General features: G+C 53.3%; 1 protein-coding gene across 1 annotated transcript in view; it reads right to left on the bottom strand.

The window, feature by feature from the left end:
* The window catches only part of pi4kab (phosphatidylinositol 4-kinase, catalytic, alpha b), a 345,324-nt gene extending 331,477 nt beyond the window's left edge, over positions 1 to 13,847 (bottom strand). The window contains exons 1-2 of the mRNA XM_072473986.1: positions 13,738 to 13,847; positions 2,055 to 2,171 (exon numbers count right to left, since the gene is read on the bottom strand). Of these exons, the coding sequence (XP_072330087.1) occupies positions 2,055 to 2,171; positions 13,738 to 13,833 (213 nt within the window). The 5' untranslated portion in view covers positions 13,834 to 13,847. The remainder of the gene's footprint in view (positions 1 to 2,054; positions 2,172 to 13,737) is intronic.
* Between the last annotated feature and the right edge of the window lie 10,374 nt (positions 13,848 to 24,221).

Below are 24,221 nucleotides of genomic sequence, written 5' to 3'. Positions count from 1 at the left end.
GGAGTATAATGCAACTAAGCACTCATGAGGAATACATTGAAGGGTGTGGCCCAACAGTTTTTGGCACCCCATTATTGAAAGGGCATTAAAGCCACGGAAGGATTCAACTGAATGATGTCAGGGGCGAGAAACAATAGTTATGAGGAGAATTGCAACAATGAGGTGATTTCCACTGAGTCAGAGAAGGCGAAGAGTAAACTCCGAACAGTCTTTTTCTTTTTGAAAGGTTTTGATGGAAGGAAAAAGGCTATTAGTTTTGGAGTCAAGTCACAAGAGGTTACAACATGGAAATGGTCACTAACAGAGTGAGGGGAAACTTCAGTGAACATTTATTTATGCAGATGGTTTCTGGGATGTGGAATGGTTTGCCAGAGGGGCTGAGGCAGTCAGTGTGGCATCTTCCAAGGAGAAAACTGGGTCAATATTCATATCAAAGGAAGACACATGGCAATAAAGTGGGAGCAGATGACTTTTACTTTGTTCCAACAAAGATATAGTTGGGTCAATTGGTTTCTTTCTGCGTTGTACGGTTCTAATGTGGAAATATAATTTACAGGCAACAAAATGGCTGACAGTGCATGGAAGCATGTCCAGACAAAAAGTGTACACATGCCAAAGACTTCCTGAAAAAGATGTACAATTTTAGCATTTCTTTTCCCTCTACAGCAAGATCAAAGTTGGAATTCTGGATTCAGTTAGCTTGGGAGCCAAGGGATGAGCTGAGTGTCGTTTGAGATTGTGCAATATGCATGAGGGGTGAAAAACCTCAGCTTCAGTCAAAAACAATAGAGGGTCAGGGTGCATCAGAGAATTGCATATAGTTTCGGGGTTAGCCAAGTCAATCAAGTACAACTGGCAACATGTACCATGCAAACCCTGCTGCCATTGTACAAAATTAATCTGAAAGGATCAGATACAAAAATGGCTTGTACAAGCAAAAATATTATAATGTGACAGCCGTAAGGTTCACAAAAAAATGGCACACACTCAAATATAAGATTGAACATTGCTCAGCTCACAACTTTCTGTTCTTACTTTCGGTGGAGTCACTTGTTCCAATTAGTATTTACCATTACGAAACTGCTACGTCAACCTTTCTGAAGCAGTTTTCAGTATTGCATTCAGTTTTCCTGTGTCAGCTGTCACAAAGCCTGTCCAATTCTGGTCCCTATGTTATATTCCATCAACTTGTTCTATTCATCAATGGGTCACTTCTCAACTATTTTTAAATTTCTTTTGGAATGTTTTTCTGGGAGGAACACAACTTGTGCACAACAAACAACAGAGACACAAGGGCAGCACGGTGGTGCAGTGGTTAGTGCTGCTGCCTCACGGCGCCGAGGACCCAGGTTCGATCCCGGCTCTGGGCCACTGTCCGTGTGGAGTTTGCACATTCTCCCCGTGTTTGCATGGGTTTGATCCCCACAACCCAAAAAGATGTGCAGGGTAGGTGGATCGGCCACGCTAAATTGCCCCTTAATTGGGAAAAATGATTTGGGTGGTCAAATTTTTTTTTTTTTTAAATAACAGACATTTCTACAGAACGTATGTGAAAAATATATTTTTTTAAATTCCTTGTTGATTGACAAACCTAAGCACCAGTTCAACAGTGGCAGGAGGTGCCATGTCTCAAGGGCTTTTCAGGTAGTGAGGCAAAGACAAGAGACAACAATAATGAAACAGATTCTGGGAAAAAGATATATTCAAGACTTTGGTCAAATCGATCCTTCAAAATGCTCTAGCTCCTTCAGCACTCATCATCCAGATATCAACATTCAAACTCCAGGAGATACCAAGACACTTACTTTTTTTTAATATAAATTTAAAGAATCCAATTTTTTTTCCAATTAAGGGGCAATTTACTGCGGCCAATCCACCTTTTGGTTATGGGGGCAAAACCCACGCAGACACGGGGAGAATGTGCAAACTCCACACGGACAGTGACCCAGGGCCGGGATCGAACCTGGGTCGTCGGCACCGTAGGCAGTAGTGCTAAGCACTGCGCCACCGTGCCGCCCTCTCACCAAGATACTTACGGTACAAAAATTTCTTACCTGCAGATTTGACTCCGTCAGAAAAACTCCCAGAGCAATTACTGCATCTCTGCGCCGTTCATCCAGCTGAAAAATGCCATGAAAATCCACGGGAGACATACATAATAACTTTTCTACCTGCAAGAAACAAAATACACTAATTCAAGTTCATCTGTCTCATCGAGGAGCATCAAGCAACAAAGAAAATACCGAACAAGCTCATGTCCAAGATATCCTTGCATTTTTCTCAAATCTGAAACAAAAATCTGGGAGGTGACATTTTTCATGCAGCATGCCGAAATGATCTGAAATGCACTGGCAGGAAGAGTAGTGTGTAGCCATCCGGGATGGCCACTTACAACTAGGTACAGAGAAACCCGCAAAGCCTAGCGGGTAAAATGGACAAGGCAAGACTCAGGCAGGCTCAGAGCCTGAAATGCATATTTGTAAGCGAGAAGTCCAGACGGTATCGAAACTCCAACCAATTAGCATTTTAATGGGGCCGATTAGCATTTGATGGCCCATCTACACCAAAACAAAGGACTGATACTCGAGCGACCGGTACAGTCCGAGACATTTCGGCGCCACTTTCTGTTCAAGGGAAACGTAAACGGGGTCAGTGACCGCTTGGGACACGCCCAGCCATCCAGATCCCCGCCCACTTATTGGTTAGGAATCGAACAGAGTGACCAATTATTGGGGCCCAAACTGAAGGACCACCCAAAAGAGCGCGAAAACCTCCAAATGTAATGAATGAATGAAATGAAAATCCCTTGTCACGAGTAGGCTTCAATGAAGTTACTGTGAAAAGCCCCTAGTCGCCACATTCCGGCACCTGTTCGGGGAGGCTGGTACGGGAATTGAACCGTGCTGCTGGCCTGCCTTGGTCTGCTTTAAAAGCCAGCGATTTAGCCCAATGAGCTAATCCAGCCCCTGGAAGAAGAGTTTGCCATATGTTCGTCCTCTCTTGGACCTGGCGCCCCGGTCACGGCCATCTCCAATTGCAGCAACACCAGAAGCAAGTCCAAGTTCAACGCTCGCGACCAGACGGATGAGCCCAGCTGAGCAGCAGATATTCCCACCCAGGATCTTTCTGAAGGGATTGGATAAATACTTGAGGGGAAAAAATAAACTTTTTTTCAGGGCCGGATGGGTCTTTTAAAAACCCGGCATAGACTCAATGGAAGAAATAAAAAGTCTCTTTCTGTACTGTAAGATTCTATATGTTTATGATGCATGTATAAGATGCGTCATCAGTTATAATTATTCCATCAAGGGGACGGCACGGTAGCACAGTGGTTAGCATCACAGTTCCAGGGTCCCAGGTTCGATTCCCTGCTGGGTCACTGTCTGTGCGGAGTCTGCACATTCTCCCCGTGTGTGCGTGGGTTTCCTCCAGGTGCTCGGGTTTCCTCCCACAGTCCAAAGATGTGCAGGTTAAGTGGATTGGCCATGCAAAATTGCCCTTAGTGCTGGGTGGGGTTACTGGGTTATGGGGATAGGGTGGAGGTGTGGGCATGGGGAGGGTGCTCTTTCCAAGAGCTGGTGCAGACTTGATGGGCCGAATGGCCTCCTTCTGCAGTGTACATTTTATGAAAATAAACTGGGAAACTACCTAATAAGGCACTAATATAAGTGAAATTACTGAACGTGATGTGTAAATCTTGAGTACAAAGTCATGGTTTTGTTTATTTTCCAATTCATACCCAATATTCTGACACAAGATTTTTAACAACATATCAATCCTACAATAATTGTTTAATTTATTAGTGTCACAAGTAGGCTTACATGAACACTGCAATGAAGTTACCGTGAAAAGCCCCTTATCGTCACACTCCGGCACCTGTTCAGGTACACAGAGGGAGAATTCCGAATACCCAATTCACCTAACAACACGTCTTTCGGGACATGTGGGACGAAAACTGGAGCACCCGGAGGAAACCCACGCAGACACGGGGAGAACGTGCGGGCTCTGCACAGTGACCCAAGCCAGGAATCGAACCCAGGTCCCTGGCGCTGCAAAGCAAGTGCTAACCACTGTGCTACCGTGCCATCCTATAGCTTTGGTATATTTATATATCAATACAGTTTTTGAATTCTATCGCCTTTTTGTTTATTATGACATAAACAAATCACTTTGGGTTTTTTGTAATTTAAATTTAGAGCACCCAATTATTTTTCCAATTAAGGGGCAATTTAGCGTGGCCAATCCATCTGTCCTGCACATCTTTGGGTTGTGGGGGTGAAACCCACTGAGACACGGGGAGAATGTGCAAACTCCACACAGACAGTGACCCAAGGCCGGGATTTGAACCCGGGTCCTCAGCGATGTAGGCAGCAGAGCTAGCCACTGCGCCACCATGCTGCCCATTGAAGAAAGACTAACTGCAACAAGTGTTTTATTTATTTAATGTCAGGTGCATAATGCACCTGCAATTACACTGTACAGTCGATCTGTCTTATAGAATAATCATCCTACCTCATCTTAGACTGACAATTATTTTCTAATTATTGTTGCCCACTGCTGTAGGCAACTCAAAAACACAATGGCCTTGTTTCAGTGACATGAGGGAAATTGTATAAAAATGGGAAAGCCAATAATTGTTCAGAATCTTTTATTATACTTCCGCTTGTGATCATGGAGTGATTGGTCACATAAAGGGCTGTTCCTGTTCAGTCACTGAAAAGGGCTCTTTTTACCCAGATCCGGGTGGAATTTTGATGAAAAGGCGTAGGTGAATATTAGAGGAGTAGTTTACCCCTGGAATGGTACGTCCTCTGATCACCGGAACCGGCAGAAAACAGTGAGAGGTTTGGCTGGAAAGTTGAAATAGTCTCGTCTCTTCCAGCATGCAGGCGCGGGAGGGGCAAGTTGTAAGGCCCCAGATACAGGAATTGATGACTTTTATCGAGGAGGAATTCCATAAACAGAAGAAAGAAATGTTTGAGGACCATGCAAAGGCCATTGCAGAAGCTGTGGCAACCCTGAAGAGTACTTTGGAGCGGATGGAGAGGTGTTTGGAGGTGCAGGGGTCACAGATCGGGGAAATTGAAGGGGTGATCTTGGACCACAGCGATCGTGTGGTGGCTCTGGAGGCGGAGCTGGGGCTCCTAGGAGACCTTTGTAAAACGCTGAGGGCAAAGATGGAGGAGGAGAATGTCTCGAGAAAGCAGAACCTGCGAATGGTGGGCCTGCCTGAAGGTGTGGAAGGTGTGAGTGCCACGAGGTACGTCTCGAGGATGCTGGCGGGACTGGTGGCAGAAGGGGTGCTTGATAAGGCACCTGAAGTAGACCGAGCGCATAGGACTCTGAGGCAAAAGCCTAGAGCTGGGGAGCCGCCGCAGGCGGTGATCGTGAGACTCCATAAATTTGTGGAGAAAGGGAAAATTCTACGATGGGCCAGGGAGAAGCGTAGCTGCGACTGGGGAGGGATTCATCAGGACATCTCAGCCGAGTCGGCAAAATGGCAGGCAGGTTTCAACAAGGCCAAGGCAGTGCTGTACCGGTGGCAGATCAGGTTTGGGGTGTTCTACCCGGCAAAATTATGGGTGATGTTCGGAGGCCGGGAGTATTATTTCGAGACTCCAGAAGCAGCCGAAGACTTAATTAAGGAGCATAAACTGGGGGAGAACTGAGTGGACAATGCTTGGGAACCGGGGTGCTGACACTATGTAATGGTCGGGAGCATGTTTGAAGTGGGTCTAGGGATTGGGGGATTTTCCCCTTTTTTTGGGGGGGGGGGGGGTTCAGTGTTGAGATTGTAAGGAGTTGTAGGGGTGAAAATTTTATGTGGGGATGGATGTTCCCATCCCATATCCTGTTTTATGGGACTGTTTGTGTTTAACATCTGCTGGTTTGCTTTTGGAGAAAGCTATCTGGAGTTCAGGAGAAGTCCTTGTTTGGGTGGGCGTGGGCAAGGCCAGCAGGAGGCCTTCTTTTTTGAGCTGAGGAGTGGGGGGGGGGGGGGGGCCATTAGGATGTGCCTTTGGGCCGGGGCAGCCGCGCTACCAGGTTATGCTGGTGTTTTACCAGGTTATGCTGGTGAACGGCAGTGAGGTAGTGGGGGAGAAGGCCAAGAGGGGTGGCCAGAGGAGGGGGGAAAGGGGAAGTGGGGGAGGGGGAAGAAGGGGAAGGGGAAAAGTGGGGGGGGGGGTTCTGCGACGCGGCAGGGGGTGAGAGATGACATGGTCAAGGGTGAAGAAAGGGGCCATCTGGGATGGGCTAGGTACAGAGTGGGGCAGGAGTTAAGTGGGGAAGATGACAGACGGTAAAGGAGATTGGAGACGCAAGCCTCCGGTAAGGGTGGTAACGTCCTGGGACTGAATGGGCCGGTTAAAAGGTTGCGGGTGTTCTCGCACTTCAGGAGCTTGAAAGCGGAGGTTGTCTTTTTGCAGGAGACACTCCTCTGTGTGAAGGACCAGGTTAGGTTAAGGAAGGGGTGGGTTGGGCAGATTTTTCACTCGGGGTTTGATTTGAAATCGAGGGGTGTGGCGATTTTAATGAGCAAAAAAATGGGACTCGTGAGTGCGAAGGAGGTGAGGGATCCGGGTGGGAGATATGTGATTGTGAGTGGGGTATTGGAAGAGGCACCGGTAGTCTTGGTAAATGTGTATGCCCCAAATTGATAAAATGTGGGTTTTATGAGGGGGTTGCTGGCAGCAATCCCGGATTTGGCCACGTACCAGTTGATCATGGGAGGAGATTTTAACTGTGTCCTGGAGCCGAGGGTGGATAGATCGAGCCCCAGGTCGATGGGTAGGGTACGAATGGCAAGGGAGCTTGGGGGTGGGGGGGGTTTATGGAGAGGATGGGTATGGTGGATCCATGGCACTTTCAGAACCCAGGGGGAAGGGATTATTCCTTCTTTTCACACGTCCATAAGGTGTATTCGAGGATTGATTACTTTGTAGTGAGTCGGGAGATTTTGGTTGGGGTGGAGGGGGCAGTGTATGCGGGGTTAGTTATCTCGGACCAGGCACCCCACTGGTTGGGTATTCGGTTCAGTATGGGACGAGAGCAGAGGCCAGGGTGGAGGTTTGACTCGGGGCTGTTGGCGGATGGAGGTTTTTGTGATAAGGTGCGGTTGGCACCTGATGTGGAGTTCAATCAGAATGGGGAGGTGTCGGCAGGCATTTTTTGGGAAGCACTGAAGGCAGTGGTCTGGGGAGAAATTATCTCATTTACGGTTCATGCGAATAAGGAAAGGAGGGCGGAACATGACCGTCTAGTGAGTGAGATAGTGGAGCTGGACAGGGAATATTAGAGGGTGCCCATCGTGGAGGGATTGGCGAGGAGGAAAAAGTTGCAGGGGCAATTTGACAGGCTGACATCGGGGAGGGCAGTAGGGCAACTGTGTAGGGCAAGAGGGGTGCAATACAAGTATGGGGAGAAGGCAAGCCACATGCTGGCATACCAGCTGCGGAGGCAGGCTGCATCCAGGGAAATAGTGAAGATCCGGGCTGGGGCTGTGGTGACAGAGCCATGGAAGATAAATGAGGCATTTAGAGAGTATTACCAAGGACTTTATGAGGCCGACCCAGGAGGAGAGGAGGGGGACATGAGGTGGTTTCTGGATGAGCTGGAATTTCCCCAGGTGGAGGAAGCAAAGAGGCAGGCGTTGGAGGAGCCCCTGGAGCTGAGGGAGGTACTGGATAGTATCAGAAGTATGAAGTCGGGGAAGGCCCCTGGGCCGGATGGGTACCTGGCAGAATTTTATAAGGAATTTGCGGCAGACCTGGCACATCTGTTGGGGGCGTTTAATGAAGCACTGGAGAAGGAGGAGTTGCCGGAGACGATGAAGCAGGCAGTTATCACACTAATCCCCAAAAAAGGGAAGGGTCCGGTGGAATGTGGGTCGTATAGACCCATATCACAATTGAACACGGATGTGAAAGTATTGGCTAAATTGTTGGCGGGGAGGATGGAGGCTTGTGTCCCGGGGGTGGTTGCAGAAGATCAAACAGGCTTCGTGAAGGGCAGGCAGCTCGCGAGTAATATAAGACGGCTGTTGAATGTGGTGATGAATCCATCGAGAGCTCTGGTACCGGAGGCGGTGATATCCATGGACGCGGAGAAAGCATTTGATCGGGTGGAGTGGTGGTACTTGTTCGAAGTTTTGGGAAGGTTTGCGCCTGGGCCGAGATTTGTGGCATGGGTGCGGTTGCTGGATGTGGTGCCAAGAGCGTGGGTGAGGACGAATGATATGAGCTCACAAAGCTTTGGCTTACACAGGAGTACGAGGCAGGGGTGCCCGCTGTTGCCGCTGCTGTTCGCGCTGGCCATAGAGCCATTGGCGATGGCTCTCAGGGGGTTGGCAGAGTGGCAGGGGATAATCACGGGACAGAGGGAGCATCGGATGTCGCTCTATGCCAATGGCCTCTTGAAAATGAAATTAAATGAAAATCGCTTGTCACAAATAGGCTTCAAATGAAGTAACTGTGGAAAGCCCCTAGTCGCCACATTCCGGCGCCTGTTCGGGGAGGCTGGTATGTTTCGGATCCGTTGGAGAGTATGGGAAGGATTATGGGCCTGTTGGGGAGGTTTGAGGGTTCTCGGGATACAAGCTGAATGTAAGGAAAAGCGAGGTATTCTCGGTGAATGAGCTGGCACAGCGGGCTAATTTAGGGGAGGATGCCATTATGGTAGCGAGGGATAGGTTTAGGTACTTGGGGATTCAGGTAGCGAGGGAATGGACGGGGCTCCATAAATGGAACTTAACAACGCTGGTGGAGGAGGCCAGGGAAGATATTAAGAGGTGGGATACACTGCACTTAACGTTGGCGGGGAGGGTCCATGTGGTGAAAATGAATATTCTGCCGAGGTTCTTGTTTATCGTTCAGGCTCTCCCGATCTTTATACCAAAGGCCTTTTTTTCGGAAAGTGGACACAATCACCTCTGACTTTGTATGGGCGGGGAAGGTGCCGAGGGTGGGGAGGACCCTGCTACAGAGGCAGAGGCAGCAGGGGGGGTTGGCGTTGCCAAACTTGCTTCATTATTGTTGGTCGGCGAATGTGGACAAGGAGCGGCGGTGGTGAGAAGGAGTAGAGTGGGTTAGAATGGAGGCGGAATCTTGTAAGGGGTCTAGTTTGAGGGCTATGGTGACGGCAGAATTGCCAATGGCTCCGAGTAGGTATTCAGGTAGCCCAGTGGTGCAGTCCACGGTGAAGATATGGAATCAGCTGAGGCGGCATTTTGGGGTGGAAGGGATGTTGGTTCTAACGCCGCTCTGCGAGAATCATGGATTTGAGCCGGGGGGGGAAGGATAGTGTATACAGGAGGTGGAGGGAAGTGGGGCTGGTCAAGGTGAGGGATTTGTATTTGGAGGAAGGGTTTGCCAGTCTGGAGGAGCTAAGGGAGAGGGTAGAGAGGGGTAGTGAGTTCAGGTATATACAGGTTAGGGACTTTGCACGAAAGGTCTGGAAGGGATTCCCTAGATTGCCGGGATTCACCCTGCTGGAGTGATTGCTGCTTCCGGATGTGGAAAGGGAGGGAAGAATTGGGGATATGTATAAGTGGCTGGGGGAGCAGGGAGGCGAGCGGCTGGTGAAGATCAAGGTGAAATGGGAAGCGGAGTTGGGAATGGAGATCAATTGGAGAGAATGGAGTGAGGCACTGCGAAGAGTAAACGGGACCTCCTCTTGTGCAAGGATGAGCCTGATACAGTTTAAGGTGGTACACAGGGTGCATATGACTCGGGCGAGATTGAGTGGGCTCGTTCAGGGGGCAGCAGATGAGTGTGAGAGGTGTGGCCTGGGGGCTCTTTGGTGGCGATATTTGGGGTTTCAGAACAGCTGGAGTTCAAGGAGAGGAGGAAGGCCGATGTCTTGGCCTTCGCCTCTCTGATTGCACGGCGACGACTTTTGCTGGAGTGGCGGTCGGCATCGCCACCAAGGGTAGCAGCATGGTTAGGTGTCCTGTATGCGGTTAGAGAAGATAAAATATGAGTTAAGGGGCTCAGTAGGGGGGTTTGAGGAAAGGTGGGGAATATTTGTGACCGGGTTTGAAGAGCTGTTCGTCGCAGGGAGGGTGGATTAAAAAAAAAAAAATGTTTTAAAGAATCGTTTATTATAAGTAGGATTACTTCAGTAAAAATGGGCAAATAATTATTCTTGTTACAATCAGTTCATACAGTAAATATTGTTTCCCTTGCATTCATCACAATCTTCTAACTTTGCAACTAACTTTCCAAATGGAGTCATTGACTAAACAGATGATTTTCTGAAGACAGCAATAATGTTGTGTCCAAGGTTTTATCAGACACAACGTAAGAAATCAAGAACACAGATACTCCCAACTGGCACTATTGTCGCAAGTAGCTAATCTGTAAATGGATCACTCTGTGCAATGGGATGAATCGCTGCAAATAACATCTTGTATTTATATAGCATCTTTAATGTAGCAAAATGCCCCAAAGTTCTTCAGAGGGGTTGTCAAACAAAAGCTGGCACGGCCATGTAAGGAGAAATCGGGAGAGACAAAGGTTTGGTCTTAGAAGTAGGTTTTCAGGAGCATCTTAAAGGAGGGAGAGGCTGAGAAAGGGAAAGGCAGGCAGTGAGAAATCTAATCTAAAATACTCATAGAAATTCACAGCATGGAAACAGGCCCTTCGGCCCAGCTTGTCCATGCCGCCCAGGTTTTACCACTAAGCTAGTCCCAATTGCCTGCATTTGGCCCATATCCCTCAATACCCATCTTTCCCATACAACTGTCTAAATACTTTTTAAAACACAAAATTGTACCCACCTCGACTACTGCCTCTGGCAGCTCATTCCAGACACTCACCACCCTGTGTGTGAAGAAATTACCCCTCTGGACCCTTTTGTATCTCTCCCCTTAAACCGATGCCCTCTAGTTTTAGACTCCCCTACCTTTGGGACAAAAATGTTGACTATCTACCTTATCTGTGGCCGTCATTATTTTATAGACCTCTGCAAGATTACCCCGAAGCCTCCTATGCTCCAGGGGAAGAAAAAAGTCCCAATCGATCCAGCCTCTCCTTATAACTCACACCATCAAGTCCCGTTAGCATCCTCGTAAAGCTTTTCTGCAGTCTTTATAGTTTATTATAGTTTTCTATAATAGGGTGATCAGGACCGTGCACAGTATTCCAAGTGTGGTCTTACTAATGTCTTGTACAACTTCAACAAGATGACCCAACTCCTGTATTCAATGTTCTGACCAATGAAACCAAGCATGCCGGATGCCTTCTTCACCACCCTGTCCACCTGTGACTCCACCTTCAAGGAGCTATGAATCTGTACTCCTAGATCTCTTGGTTCCATAACTTTCCCCAACACCTTACCATTAATAATAATCTTTATTGTCACAAGTAGGCTTACATTAACACTGCATTGAAGTTAGTGAAAAGCCCTAGTCGCCTGTTCCGGCACACAGAGGGAGAATTCAAGAATTCAGAACGTTCAAATTACCAAACAGCATGTCTTTCGGGACCTGGGGAGGAAACGGACAGTGTCCCGGGGCCAGGGATCGAACCCAGGTCCTCGGCGCGTGAGACAGTAGTGCTAACCACTGCGCCTCAATGCGGCCCCGACTAACATTAGATTACTAATGACAAATGCAGCTTCCTCATCATCCAAAGACCATAAGACACAGGAGCAGGGGAGGGGGCGGGGGGAGAGATGTGGGGTGGGGGGGGGAGGAGATGTGGGGTGGGGGGGGGAGGAGATGTGGGGTGGGGGGGGGAGGAGATGTGGGGTGGGGGGGGGAGGAGATGTGGGGTGGGGGGGGGAGGAGATGTGGGGTGGGGGGGGGGGGGAGATGTGGGGTGGGGGGGGAGGAGATGTGGGGTGGGGGGGAGGAGATGTGGGGTGGGGGGGGGAGGAGATGTGGGGTGGGGGGGGGAGGAGATGTGGGGTGGGGGGGGGAGGAGATGTGGGGTGGGGGGGGAGGAGATGTGGGGTGGGGGGGAGGAGATGTGGGGTGGGGGAGATGTGGGGTGGGGGGGGGAGGAGATGTGGGGTGGGGGGGGGAGGAGATGTGGGGTGGGGGGAGGAGAGAGATGTGGGGTGGGGGGGAGGGAGATGTGGGGTGGGGGGGAGGGAGATGTGGGGTGGGGGGGAGGGAGATGTGGGGTGGGGGGGGAGGGAGATGTGGGGTGGGGGGGGAGGGAGATGTGGGGGGGGGGAGGGGAGAGATGTGGGGGGGGGGAGGGGAGAGATGTGGGGGGGGGGAGGGGAGAGATGTGGGGGGGGGGAGGGGAGAGATGTGGGGGGGGAGGGGAGAGATGTGGGGGGGGGAGGGGAGAGATGTGGGGGGGGGGGAGGGGAGAGATGTGGGGGGGGGGAGAGATGTGGGGGGGGGAGAGATGTGGGGGGGGGAGAGATGTGGGGGGGGGAGAGATGTGGGGGGGGGGAGAGATGTGGGGGGGGAGAGATGTGGGGGGGGGAGAGATGTGGGGGGGGGAGAGATGTGGGGGGGGGGAGAGATGTGGGGGGGGGGAGAGATGTGGGGGGGGGGAGAGATGTGGGGGGGGGAGAGATGTGGGGGGGGGAAGAGATGTGGGGGGGGAGAGATGTGGGGGGGGGAGAGATGTGGGGGGGGGAGAGATGTGGGGGGGGGAGAGATGTGGGGGGGGGGAGAGATGTGGGGGGGGAGAGATGTGGGGGGGGAGAGATGTGGGGGGGGGGGGAAGAGATGTGGGGGGGGGGAAGAGATGTGGGGGGGGGGAGAGATGTGGGGGGGGGGAGAGATGTGGGGGGGGGGAGAGATGTGGGGGGGGGGAGAGATGTGGGGGGGGGGAGAGATGTGGGGGGGGAGAGATGTGGGGGGGGGGGAGAGATGTGGGGGGGGGGAAGAGATGTGGGGGGGGGGGGAGAGATGTGGGGGGGGGGGAGAGATGTGGGGGGGGGAGAGATGTGGGGGGGGAGAGATGTGGGGGGGGGGAGAGATGTGGGGGGGGGGAGAGATGTGGGGGGGGGGGAGAGATGTGGGGGGGGGGGGAGAGATGTGGGGGGGGGAGAGATGTGGGGGGGGGAGAGATGTGGGGGGGGGAGAGATGTGGGGGGGGGAGAGATGTGGGGGGGGGGAGAGATGTGGGGGGGGGGGAGAGATGTGGGGGGGGGGAGAGATGTGGGGGGGGGAGAGAGATGTGGGGGGGGGGAGAGATGTGGGGGGGGGGAGAGATGTGGGGGTGGGAGAGATGTGGGGGGGGGAGAGATGTGGGGGGGGGGAGAGATGTGGGGGGGGGGGAGAGATGTGGGGGGGGGGAGAGATGTGGGGGGGGGGGAAGAGATGTGGGGGGGGGGAGAGATGTGGGGGGGGGGAGAGATGTGGGGGGGGGGAGAGATGTGGGGGGGGGGGAGAGATGTGGGGGGGGGGAAGAGATGTGGGGGGGGGGGAGAGATGTGGGGGGGGGGGAGAGATGTGGGGGGGGGGGAGATGTGGGGGGGGGGGAGAGTTGGGGGGGGGAGAGATGTGGGGGGGGAGAGATGTGGGGGGGGAAGAGATGTGGGGGGGAAGAGATGTGGGGGGGGAAGAGATGTGGGGGGGGGGAAGAGATGTGGGGGGGGGAAGAGATGTGGGGGGGGGAAGAGATGTGGGGGGGGGGAAGAGATGTGGGGGGGGGGAAGAGATGTGGGGGGGGGGGGGGATGGGGAAGACAGCAGAGGCCGGGTTGATTCTGCCGGCTCGGGCCGGGCGGAGGAGCCGCGGCTGGTTTGCGGCCCCGGCCCCCGGGCACTAACCTTGCCGATGGACGGGGCTGTGTGCGCGGCCAGGGAGCGGGCCAAGCTCAGCGCGGTGTTGAAGTAAAATCCGCGGCCGCCCGCCATCTCCACCATCTTGTGCCGGCCGCCGGCGCCCAATCAGCGGGCAGGGGGCGGGGCGGGGGGACGGCGAGCCGGAGTGATCACACCTCACAATGCGCAGCGGCGGCGGGAGCCCGGCAGCGGGAAACGCGCCAGCGGGAACCCCGGCAGCGGAAAACTCGCCAGCGGGAACCCCGGCAACGGAAAACTCGCCAGCGGGACCCCGGCAGCGGCAAACTCGCCAGCGGGAACCCCGGCAGTGGTAAACTCGCCAGCGGGAACCCCGGCAACGGAAAACTCGCCAGCGGGAACCCCGGCAACGAGAAACTCGGCAGCGGGAACCCCGGCAGCGAGACACTCGCCAGCGGGAACCCCGGCAACGAGAAACTCGCCAGCGGGAACCCCGGCAGCGAGAAACTCGGCAGCGGGAACCCCGGCAGCGAGAAACTCGCCAGCGGGAACCCCGGCAGCGCGACACTCGTCAGCGGGAACCCCGGCAACGAGAAACTCGGCAGCGGGAACCCCGGCAACGAGAAACTCGGCAGCGGGAACCCCGGCAACGAGAAACTCGGCAGCGGGAACCCCGGCAGTGAGACACTCGCCAGCGGGAACCCTGGCAGCGCGACACTCGCCAGCGGGAATCCCAGCAGCGGGAAACTCACCAGCGGGAACCCCGGCAACGAGAAACTCGGCAGCGGGAACCCCGGCAGCGGGAAACCCGCCAGCGGGAACCCCGGCAGCGGGAAACTCGCCAGCGGGATCCCCGGCAGCGGGAAACTCGGCAGCGGGAAACTCACCAACGGGAACCCCAGCAACGAGAAACACGGCAGCGGGAACCCCGGCAGCAGGAAACTCGCCAGCGGGAACCCCGGCAGTGAGACACTCACCAGCGGGAACCCCGGCAACGACAAACACGGCAGCGGGAACCCCGGCAGCAGGAAACTCGCCAGCGGGAACCCCGGCAGCGGGAACCTCGCCAGCGGGAACCCCGGCAGCGAGACACTCGCAAGCGGGAACCCCGGCAGCGGGAAACTCGCCAGCGGGAACCCCGGCAGCGGGAACCTCGCCAGCGGGAACCCCGGCAGCGAGACACTCGCCAGCGGGACCCCGGCAGCGAGACAACCGCCAGCGGGAACCCCGGCAACGAGACACTCGGCAGCGGGAACCCCGGCAGCAAGACACTCGCCAGCGGGAACCCCGGCAGCGAGAAACTCGCCAGCGGGAACCCCGGCAGCGAGACACTCGCCAGCGGGAACCCCGGCAGTGAGAAACTCGCCAGCGGGAACCCCGGCAACGGAAAACTCGCCAGCGGGAACCCCGGCAGCGAGACACTCGCCAGCGGGAACCCCGGCAACGAGAAACTCGCCAGCGGGAACCCCGGCAGCGAGACACTCGCCAGCGGGAACCTCGGCAACGAGAAACTCGCCAGCGGGCACCCCGGCAACGAGAAACTCGGCAGCGGGAACCCCGGCAGTGGGAAACTCGCCAGCGGGAACCCTGGCAGCGCGACACTCGCCAGCGGGAACCCCAGCAGCGAGAAACTCGGCAGCGGGAACCCCGGCAGCGGGAACCTCGGCAGCGGGAACCCCGGCAGTGAGAAACTCGCCAGCAGGAACCCCGGCAGCGAGACACTCGACAGCGGGAACCCCGGCAACGAGACACTCGCCAGCGGGAACCCCGGCAGTGGGAAACTCGGCAGCGGGCACCCCGGCAGCGGGAAACTCGCCAGCGGGACCCCGGCAGCGAGACACTCGCCAGCGGGAACCCCGGCAGTGAGACACTCGCCAGCGGGAACCCCGGCAGCGCGACACTCGCCAGCGGGAACCCCGGCAACGAGAAACTCGGCAGCGGGAACCCCGGCAGCAAGAAACACGGCAGCGGGAACCCCGGCAGCGAGACACTCACCAGCGGGAACCCCAGCAGTGAGACACTCACCAGCGGGAACCCTGGCAGCGCGACACTCGCCAGCGGGAACCCCGGCAATGAGAAACTCGCCAGCAGGAACCCCGGCAGCGGGAAACTCACCAGCGGGAACCCCGGCAGTGAGACACTCGCCAGCGGGAACCCCGGCAACGAGAAACACGGCAGCGGGAACCCCGGCAGCGAGACACTCACCAGCGGGAACCCCAGCAGCGAGAAACTCGGCAGCAGGAACCCCGGCAGCGAGACACTCGCCAGCGGGAACTCCGGCATCGAGACACTCGGCAGCGGGAACCCCGGCATCGAGACACTCGGCAGCGGGAACCCCGGCAATGGGAAACTCGCCAGCGGGAACCCCGGCAGCGAGAAACTCGGCAGTGGGAACCCCGGCAGCGAGACACTCGCCAGCGGGAACCCCGGCAGCAGGAAACCCGCCAGCGGGAACCCCGGCAGCGAGAAACTCGCCAGCAGGAACCCCGGCAGCGGGAAACTCGCCAGCGGGAACCCCGGCAGCGAGACACTCGCCAGCGGGAACCCCGGCAACGAGAAACACGGCAGCGGGAACCCCAACAGCGAGACACTCGCAAGCGGGAACCCCGGCAACGAGACAACCGCCAGCGGGAACCCCGGCAACGAGAAACTCGGCAGTGGGAACCCCGGCAGCGAGACACTCGCCAGCGGGAACCCCGGCAGCGAGACACTCGCCAGCGGGAACCCCGGCAGCGAGAAACTCGCCAGCGGGAACCCCGGCAGCGGGAACCTCGCCAGAGGGAACCCCGGCAGCGAGAAACTCGCCAGCGGGAACCCCGGCAGCGGGAACCTCGCCAGCGGGAACCCCCGCAGCGAGACACTCGCCAGCGGGAACCCCTGCAGCGGGAAACTCGCCAGCGGGAACCCCGGCAGCAGGAAACTCGCCAGCGTGAACCCCGGCAGCGGGAACTTCGTAAGCGGGAACCCCGGCAACGAGACACTCGTAAGCGGGAACCCCGGCAGCGGGAAACTCGCCAGCGGGAACCGCGGCAGCGGGAACCTCGCCAGCGGGAACCCCGGCAGCGAGACACTCGCCAGCGGGACCCCGGCAGCAGGAAACTCGCCAGCGGGAACCCCGGCAGCAGGAAACTCGCCAGCGGGACCCCGGCAGCAGGAAACTCGCCAGCGGGAACCCCGGCAGCGAGACACTCGCAAGCGGGAACCCCGGCAACGAGACAACCGCCAGCGGGAACCCCGGCAACAAGACACTCGGCAGCGGGAACCCCGGCAGCGAGACACTCGCCAGCGGGAACCCCGGCAGCGAGACACTCGCCAGCGGGAACCCTGGCAGCGAGAAACTCGCCAGCGGGAACCCCGGCAGCGAGAAACTCGCCAGTGGAACCCCGGCAGCGAGAAACTCGCCAGCGGGAACCCTGGCAGCGAGAAACTCGCCAGCGGGAACTCCGGCAGCGAGACACTCGCCAGCGGGAACCCCGGCAGCGCGACACTCGCCAGCGGGAACCCCGGCAGCGAGAAACTCGCCAGCGGGAACTCCGGCAGCGAGACACTCGCCAGCGGGAACCCCGGCAGCGCGACACTCGCCAGCGGGAACCCCGGCAGCGAGACACTCGCCAGTGGAACCCTGGCAGCGAGAAACTCGGCAGCGGGAACCCCGGCAGCGGGAAACTCGCCAGCGGGAACTCCGGCAGCGAGACACTCGCCAGCGGGAACCCCGGCAGCGCGACACTCGCCAGCGGGAACCCCGGCAGCGAGAAACTCGCCAGCAGGAACCCCGGCAACGAGAAACTCGCCAGCGGGAACCCCGGCAGCGAGAAACTCGCCAGCGGGAACCCCAGCAGCGAGACACTCGCCAGCGGGAACCCCGGCAACGAGAAACTCGCCAGCGGGAACCCCGGCAGCGAGACACTCGCCAGCGGGAACCCCGGCAGCGAGAAACCCGCCAGCGGGAACCCCGGCAACGAGAAACTCGCCAGCGGGAACCCCGGCAGTGAGACACTCGCCAGCGGGAACCCCGGCAGCGAGAAACCCGCCAGCGGGAACACCGGCAGCGGGAAACTCGGCAGCGGGAACCCCGGCAGCGAGGAACCCGCCAGCGGGAACCCCGGCAGCGCGACACTCGCCAGCAGGAACCCCGGCAACGAGAAACTCGCCAGCGGGAACCCCGGCAGCGCGAAACTCGCCAGCGGGAACCCCGGCAGCGAGAAACTCGCCAGCGGGAACTCCGGCAGCGAGACACTCACCAGCGGGAACCCCGGCAACGAGAAACTCGCCAGCGGGAACCCCGGCAGCGCGAAACTCGCCAGCGGGAACCCCGGCAGCGAGAATCTCGCCAGCGGGAACCCCGGCAGCGCGAAACTCGCCAGCAGGAACCCCGGCAACGAGAAACTCGCCAGCGGGAACCCCGGCAGCGAGAAACTCGCCAGCGGGAACCCCGGCAGCGAGACACTCGCCAGCGGGAACCCCGGCAACGAGACACTCGCCAGCGGGAACCCCGGCAACGAGAAACTCGCCAGCGGGAACCCCGGCAGCGAGACACTCGCCGGCGGGAACCCCGGCAACGAGACACTCGCCAGCGGGAAGCCCGGCAGCGAGAAACTCGCCAGTGGAACCCCGGCAGCGAGAAACTCGGCAGCGGGAACCCCGGCAGCGAGAAATTCGCCAGCGGGAACCCCGGCAGCGAGACACTCGCCAGCGGGAACCCCGGCAAAGTGAAACTCGGCAGCGGGAACCCCGGCAGCGAGACACTCGCCAGCGGGAACCCCGGCAGCGGGAAACTCGGAAAAGCGATATCGGCGACTGGAGAATGCAACCCACTGTCTTTTGGATGAGATGTTAAAGCAAGGTGGCCCTCACAGGTGGACCTAAAAGATCATACAAACACAATAATTATCCCTGGCGCCCTGCCCAATATTTATCCTTCAGTCAACATCCCCAAAATAAGATTATCTGTTTCTCGTCACATTGCTGTTTGTGGGAGCTTACTGTGCGCAACGTGGCTTCCAGAGTTACCACAATCAAAGAATGTTTATCGCACAATTGGAGGCCATCCAGCTCATCACATCTGTACTGGCTCTCTGCAAGAGCAACTCAGCCAGCTCCATTCACCTGCCCTTTCTCTACATCCCTGTGATTTATTTACTCTTCAGACAACTATTCTCTTTTGAAAGCTACAGTTGAATGTGCCTCCATCACACTCTCATGTAGCGCATTCCAGTTCTTAATTACTTGTGTTAGGAGGTTTCCCCTCATGTTCATAGAATCCCTACAGTGCAGAACTCCTCTGGCCCATCGAGTCTGCACTGACACTCCAAAAGAGCACCCTATCTAGGTCCAATCCCTCGCCCTATCCACATAACCCCACCTAACCTTTGTACACGGGCAATTTACATAGAAACACACATAGAAAATAGAAGCAGGAGGAGGCCGTTTGGCCCTTCAAGCCAGCTCCTACATTCATTCTGATCATGCCTGATCATCAAATTCAATACCCTGATCCCGCCTTCCCCAATATCTAATCCCCCAATTAGCTATCCTTATTCCTTCTTGAAATCACACAATGTATTGGCCTCGGATCAATGGTAAACACCAGGATGTTGATTGTGGGGGAGTCAGTAATGGTAATGCCATTGAATGTCAAGGAGCAATGGTTAGATCCTCTCTTGTAGGAGATGGTCATTGCCTGGCACTTGTGTGGCGTGAATGTAACTTGCCACTTGTCAGCCCAAGCCTGGATATTGTCCTGGTCTTGCTGCATTTGGACATGGACTGCTTCATTATCTGAGGAGTCGTGAATGGTGCTGAACATTGTGCAGTTATCCGCAAACATCCCCACTTCTGACCTTATGATGGAAAGGAGGTCATTGATGACGCAGCTGAAGATGGTTGGGCCAAGGATATTACCCTGTGAATTTTATTAATTTTTATGAGATCCACTTTCACTCTTCTGAACACCAATGAATATAATCGTAACCAACTTAGTCTCTCCTCATGTGACAGTCCCCGAATCCCAGGAATCAGCCTGGTAAACCTTCGCTGCACTCCCTGCATAGCAAGAACATCCTTCCTCAGGTAAGGACAGCAAAACTGCATGACCAATCCACCTAACCTGCACATCTTTGGTTATTTGGACCTGAAACTATGGACCTAGCAGACTGGGCTAAATTTGAATATTTTGGAGTTACTAGTTTTCATGAGATCATGGCTGATCTTTTGTGGACTCAGCTCCACTTTCCGGCCCGAACACTATAACCCTTAATCCCTTTATTCTTCAAAAAACTATCTATCTTTATCTTAAAAACATTTAATGAAGGAGCCTCAACTGCTTCACTGGGCAGGGAATTCCATAGATTCACAACCCTTTGGGTGAAGAAGTTCCTCCTAAGCTCAGTCCTAAATCTACTTCCCCTTCTTTTGAGGCTATGCCTTACATTACTATTTTTAAGTTGATTTGAATTACTATTTTTTTAATTGACTCAGATTACTATTTTTAAGTTGATTTGAATTACTATTTTTTAATTTTTAAATCTCACTTAAATAACTATTTTGCATGATTTAAATTACTATTTTTAAGTTGATTTAAATAACTTTTTTAATTTTAATTAAAGAACTTTTTTAATTTCAATTAAATAACTTTTTTAATTTCAATTAAATAACTTTTTTAATTTCAATTAAATAACTATTCAATTTGTTGTCAGATCAAGCAAGATAAATACTCAGGGATAAAGCTAATTGAATAGTATACAGGAGATTGGATATAATCGACACAAAAACATCTTTCTGAAGTTTAATTTCAAAAGTTTAATTTAAAGGAATAAATCATGGCAGGACAGCTCCAAGGCGTGGTCTGCTCCTCTTGCTCCATGTGGCAGGCTGGGGACCGTTCCAGGCCCCAGGGTCAGCATGTGTGCAGGAAGTGTCTCCAGTTGCAGCTCCTGGAAGCTCGAATTTCAGAGCTGGAGCGACGGCTGGAGACACTGGAGCATCCACGAGTCGGAGAGCATCGTGGATAGCACGTTTGGAGAGGTGGTCACACCGCAGGCTCAGACTCCGCAGGCAGGAAGGGAATGGGTGACCACCAGACAGCGTAAGAGAGCGAGGCAGGTAGTGCAGAATCTCCTGTGGGCATTCCCCTGCAGAACAGATATACCACTTTGGATACTGTTGAGGGGAATGGCCTCTTGGGGGAAACAGCAACAGCCAAAAAGGTTATTTTTCGGAATGGCAACCGGTGACGAGTGGTGTCCCGCAGGGTTCAGTGTTGGGGCCACAGCTGTTCTCTTTATATATTAACGATCTAGATGACGGGACTGGGGACATTCTGGCTAAGTTTGCCGATGATACAAAGATAGGTGGAGGGGCAGGTAGTATGGAGGAGGTGGGGAGACTGCAGAAAGATTTAGACAGTTTAGGAGAGTGGTCCAAGAAATGGCTGATGAAATTCAACGTGGGCAAGTGCGAGGTCTTGCACTTTGGAAAAAAGAATCGAGGCATGGACTATTTTCGAAACGGTGACAAAATTCATAATGCTGAAGTGCAAAGGGACTTGGGAGTCCTAGTCCAGGATTCTCTAAAGGTAAACTTGCAGGTTGAGTCCGTAATTAAGAAAGCAAATGCAATGTTGTCATTCATCTCAAGAGGCTTGGAATATAAAAGCAGGGATGTACTTCTGAAGCTTTTTCAAGCATTAGTTAGGCCCCATTTAGAATACTGTGAGCAATTTTGGGCCCCACACCTCAGGAAGGACATACTGGCACTGGAGCGGGTCCAGCGGAGATTCACACGGATGATCCCAGGAATGGTAGGCCTAACATACGATGAACGTCTGAGGATCCTGGGATTATATTCATTGGAGTTTAGGAGGTTGAGGGGAGATCTAATAGAAACTTACAAGATAATGAATGGCTTAGATAGGGTGGATGTAGGGAAGTTGTTTCCATTAGCAGGGGAGACTAGGACCCGGGGGCACAGCCTTAGAATAAAAGGGAGTCACTTTAGAACAGAGATGAGGAGAAATTTCTTCAGCCAGAGAGTGGTGGGTCTGTGGAATTCATTGCCACAGAGGGCGGTGGAGGCCGGGACGTTGAGTGTCTTTAAGACAGAAGTTGATAAATTCTTGATTTCTCGAGGAATTAAGGGCTATGGAGAGAGAGCGGGTAAATGGAGTTGAAATCAGCCATGATTGAATGGTGGAGTGGACTCGATGGGGGGAATGGCCTTACTTCCGCTCCTATGTCTTATGGTCTTATGGTCTTAAGATATGAGTTCAACGACAAGGAAAATTAGGAGAAAAGTTAAGAGGAAATATAACTTAGGAGAGGTTACTGATCAAGGTGTTAAGATTCAAAACAGAGGCATAAAAGCCAACATAAGTGTACTTTACCTGAATGCTCGTAGTATTCGGAATAAGGTAAATGAGTTGATGGCGCAAATCATCGTGAATGACTATGATTTAGTGGCCATTACTGAAACATGGTTAAAGGATGGTCACGACTGGGAGTTAAATATCCGAGGGTATCAAACTATTCGGAAGGACCGAGTGGATGGTAAGGGAGGTGGTGTAGCTCTGTTATTTAAGGATGACATCCGGGCAATAGTAAGGGATGACATTGGTGCTATGGAGGATAAGTTTGAATCAATTTAGGTGGAAATCAGGAATAGTAAGGCGGAAAAGTCACTGATAGGAGTAGTCTATACGCCACCAAATAGTAATATTATGGTGAGGCAGGCAATAAACAAAGAAATAACTGATGTATGTAGAAATGGTACAGCAGTTATCATGGGGTTTTGTAATCTACGTGTCGATTGGTTTAACCAGATCGGTCAAAGCAGCCTTGAGGAGGAGTTTATAGAATGTATCCTCGATAGTTTCCTAGAACAGTATGTAATGGAACCTACGAGGGAACAAGTGGTCCTAGATCTGGTCCTGTGTAATGAGACAGGATTGATTAATGATCCCATAGTTAGGGATCCTCTCGGAAGGAGCAATCACAATATGGTGGAATTTAAATACAGATGGAGGGTGAGAAGGTAAAATCAAACAATAGTGTTTTGTGCTTAAACAAAGGAGATTACAATGAGATGAGAGAAGAACTAGCTCAGGTAGACTGGGAGCAAAGACTTCATGGTGAAACAGTTGAGGAACAGTGGAGAACCTTCCAAGCGATTTTTCACAGCGCTCAGCAAAGGTTTATACCAACAAAAAGGAAGGACGGAAGAAAGAGGGAAAATCGACCGTGGATATCGAAGGAAATAAGGGAGACTATCAAATTGAAGGAAAAAGCGTACAAAGTTGCAAAGGTGAGTGGGAGACTAGAGGACTGGGAAATCTGTAGGGGGCAACAGAAAGATACTAAAAAAGCTATAAAGAAGAGTAAAATAGATTATGAGATTAAACTTGCTCAGAATATAAAAACAGATAGTAACAGTTCTACAAATATATAAAACAAAAAAGAGTGGCTAAGGTAAATATTGGTCCTTTAGAGGATGATGTGGAGATGCCGGCGTTGGACTGGGGTGAGCACAGTACGAAGTCTTACAACACCAGGTTAAAGTCCAACAGGTTTGTTTCGATGTCACGAGCTTTCGGAGCGCTGCTCCTTCCTCAGGTGAACCTGCACCTGAGGAAGGAGCAGCGCTCCGAAAGCTAGTGACATTGAAACAAACCTGTTGGACTTTAGAGGATGAGAAGGGAGATTTAATAATGGGAGATGAGGAAATAGCTGAGGAACTGAACAGGTTTTTTGGGTCGGTCTTCACAGTGGAAGACACAAATAACATGCCAGTGACTGATAGAAATGAGGCTATGACAGGTGAGGACCTTCAGAGGATTGTTATCACTAAGGAGGTAGTGATGGGCAAGCTAATGGGGCTAAAGGTAAACAAGTCTCCTGGACCTGATGGAATGCATCCCAGAGTGCTAAAAGAGATGGCTAGGGAAATTGCAAATGCACTAGTGATAATTTACCAAAATTCACTAGACTCTGGGATGGTCCCGGCAGATTGGAAATTAGCAAACGTGACACCACTGTTTAAAAAAGGAAGTAGGCAGAAAGCGGGTAATTATAGGCCAGTGAGCTTAACTTCGGTAGTAGGGAAGATGCTGGAATCTATCATCAAGGAAGAAATAGCGAGGCATCTGGATGGAAATTGTCCCATTGGGCAGATGCAGCATGGGTTCATAAAGGGCAGGTCGTGCCTAACTAATTTAGTGGAATTTTTTGAGGGCATTACCAGTGCGGTAGATAACGGGGAGCCAATGGATGTGGTATATTTGGATTTCCAGAAAGCCTTTGACAAGGTGCCATACAAAAGGTTGCTGCATAAGATAAAGATGCATGGCTTTAAGGGTAAAGTAGTAGCATGGATAGAGTATTGGTTAATTAATAGAAAGCAAAGAGTGGGGATTAATGGGTGTTTCTCTGGTTGGCAATCAGTAGCTAGTGGTGTCCCTCAGGGATCAGTGTTGGGCCCACAATTGTTCACAATTTACATAGATGATTTGGAGTTGGGGA

This window comes from Scyliorhinus torazame, chromosome 1, assembly GCF_047496885.1.
Source record: "Scyliorhinus torazame isolate Kashiwa2021f chromosome 1, sScyTor2.1, whole genome shotgun sequence".
In the NCBI taxonomy this organism is placed as follows: Eukaryota; Metazoa; Chordata; class Chondrichthyes; order Carcharhiniformes; family Scyliorhinidae; genus Scyliorhinus; species Scyliorhinus torazame.
This window is presented reverse-complemented; position numbering and strand designations above follow the sequence as displayed.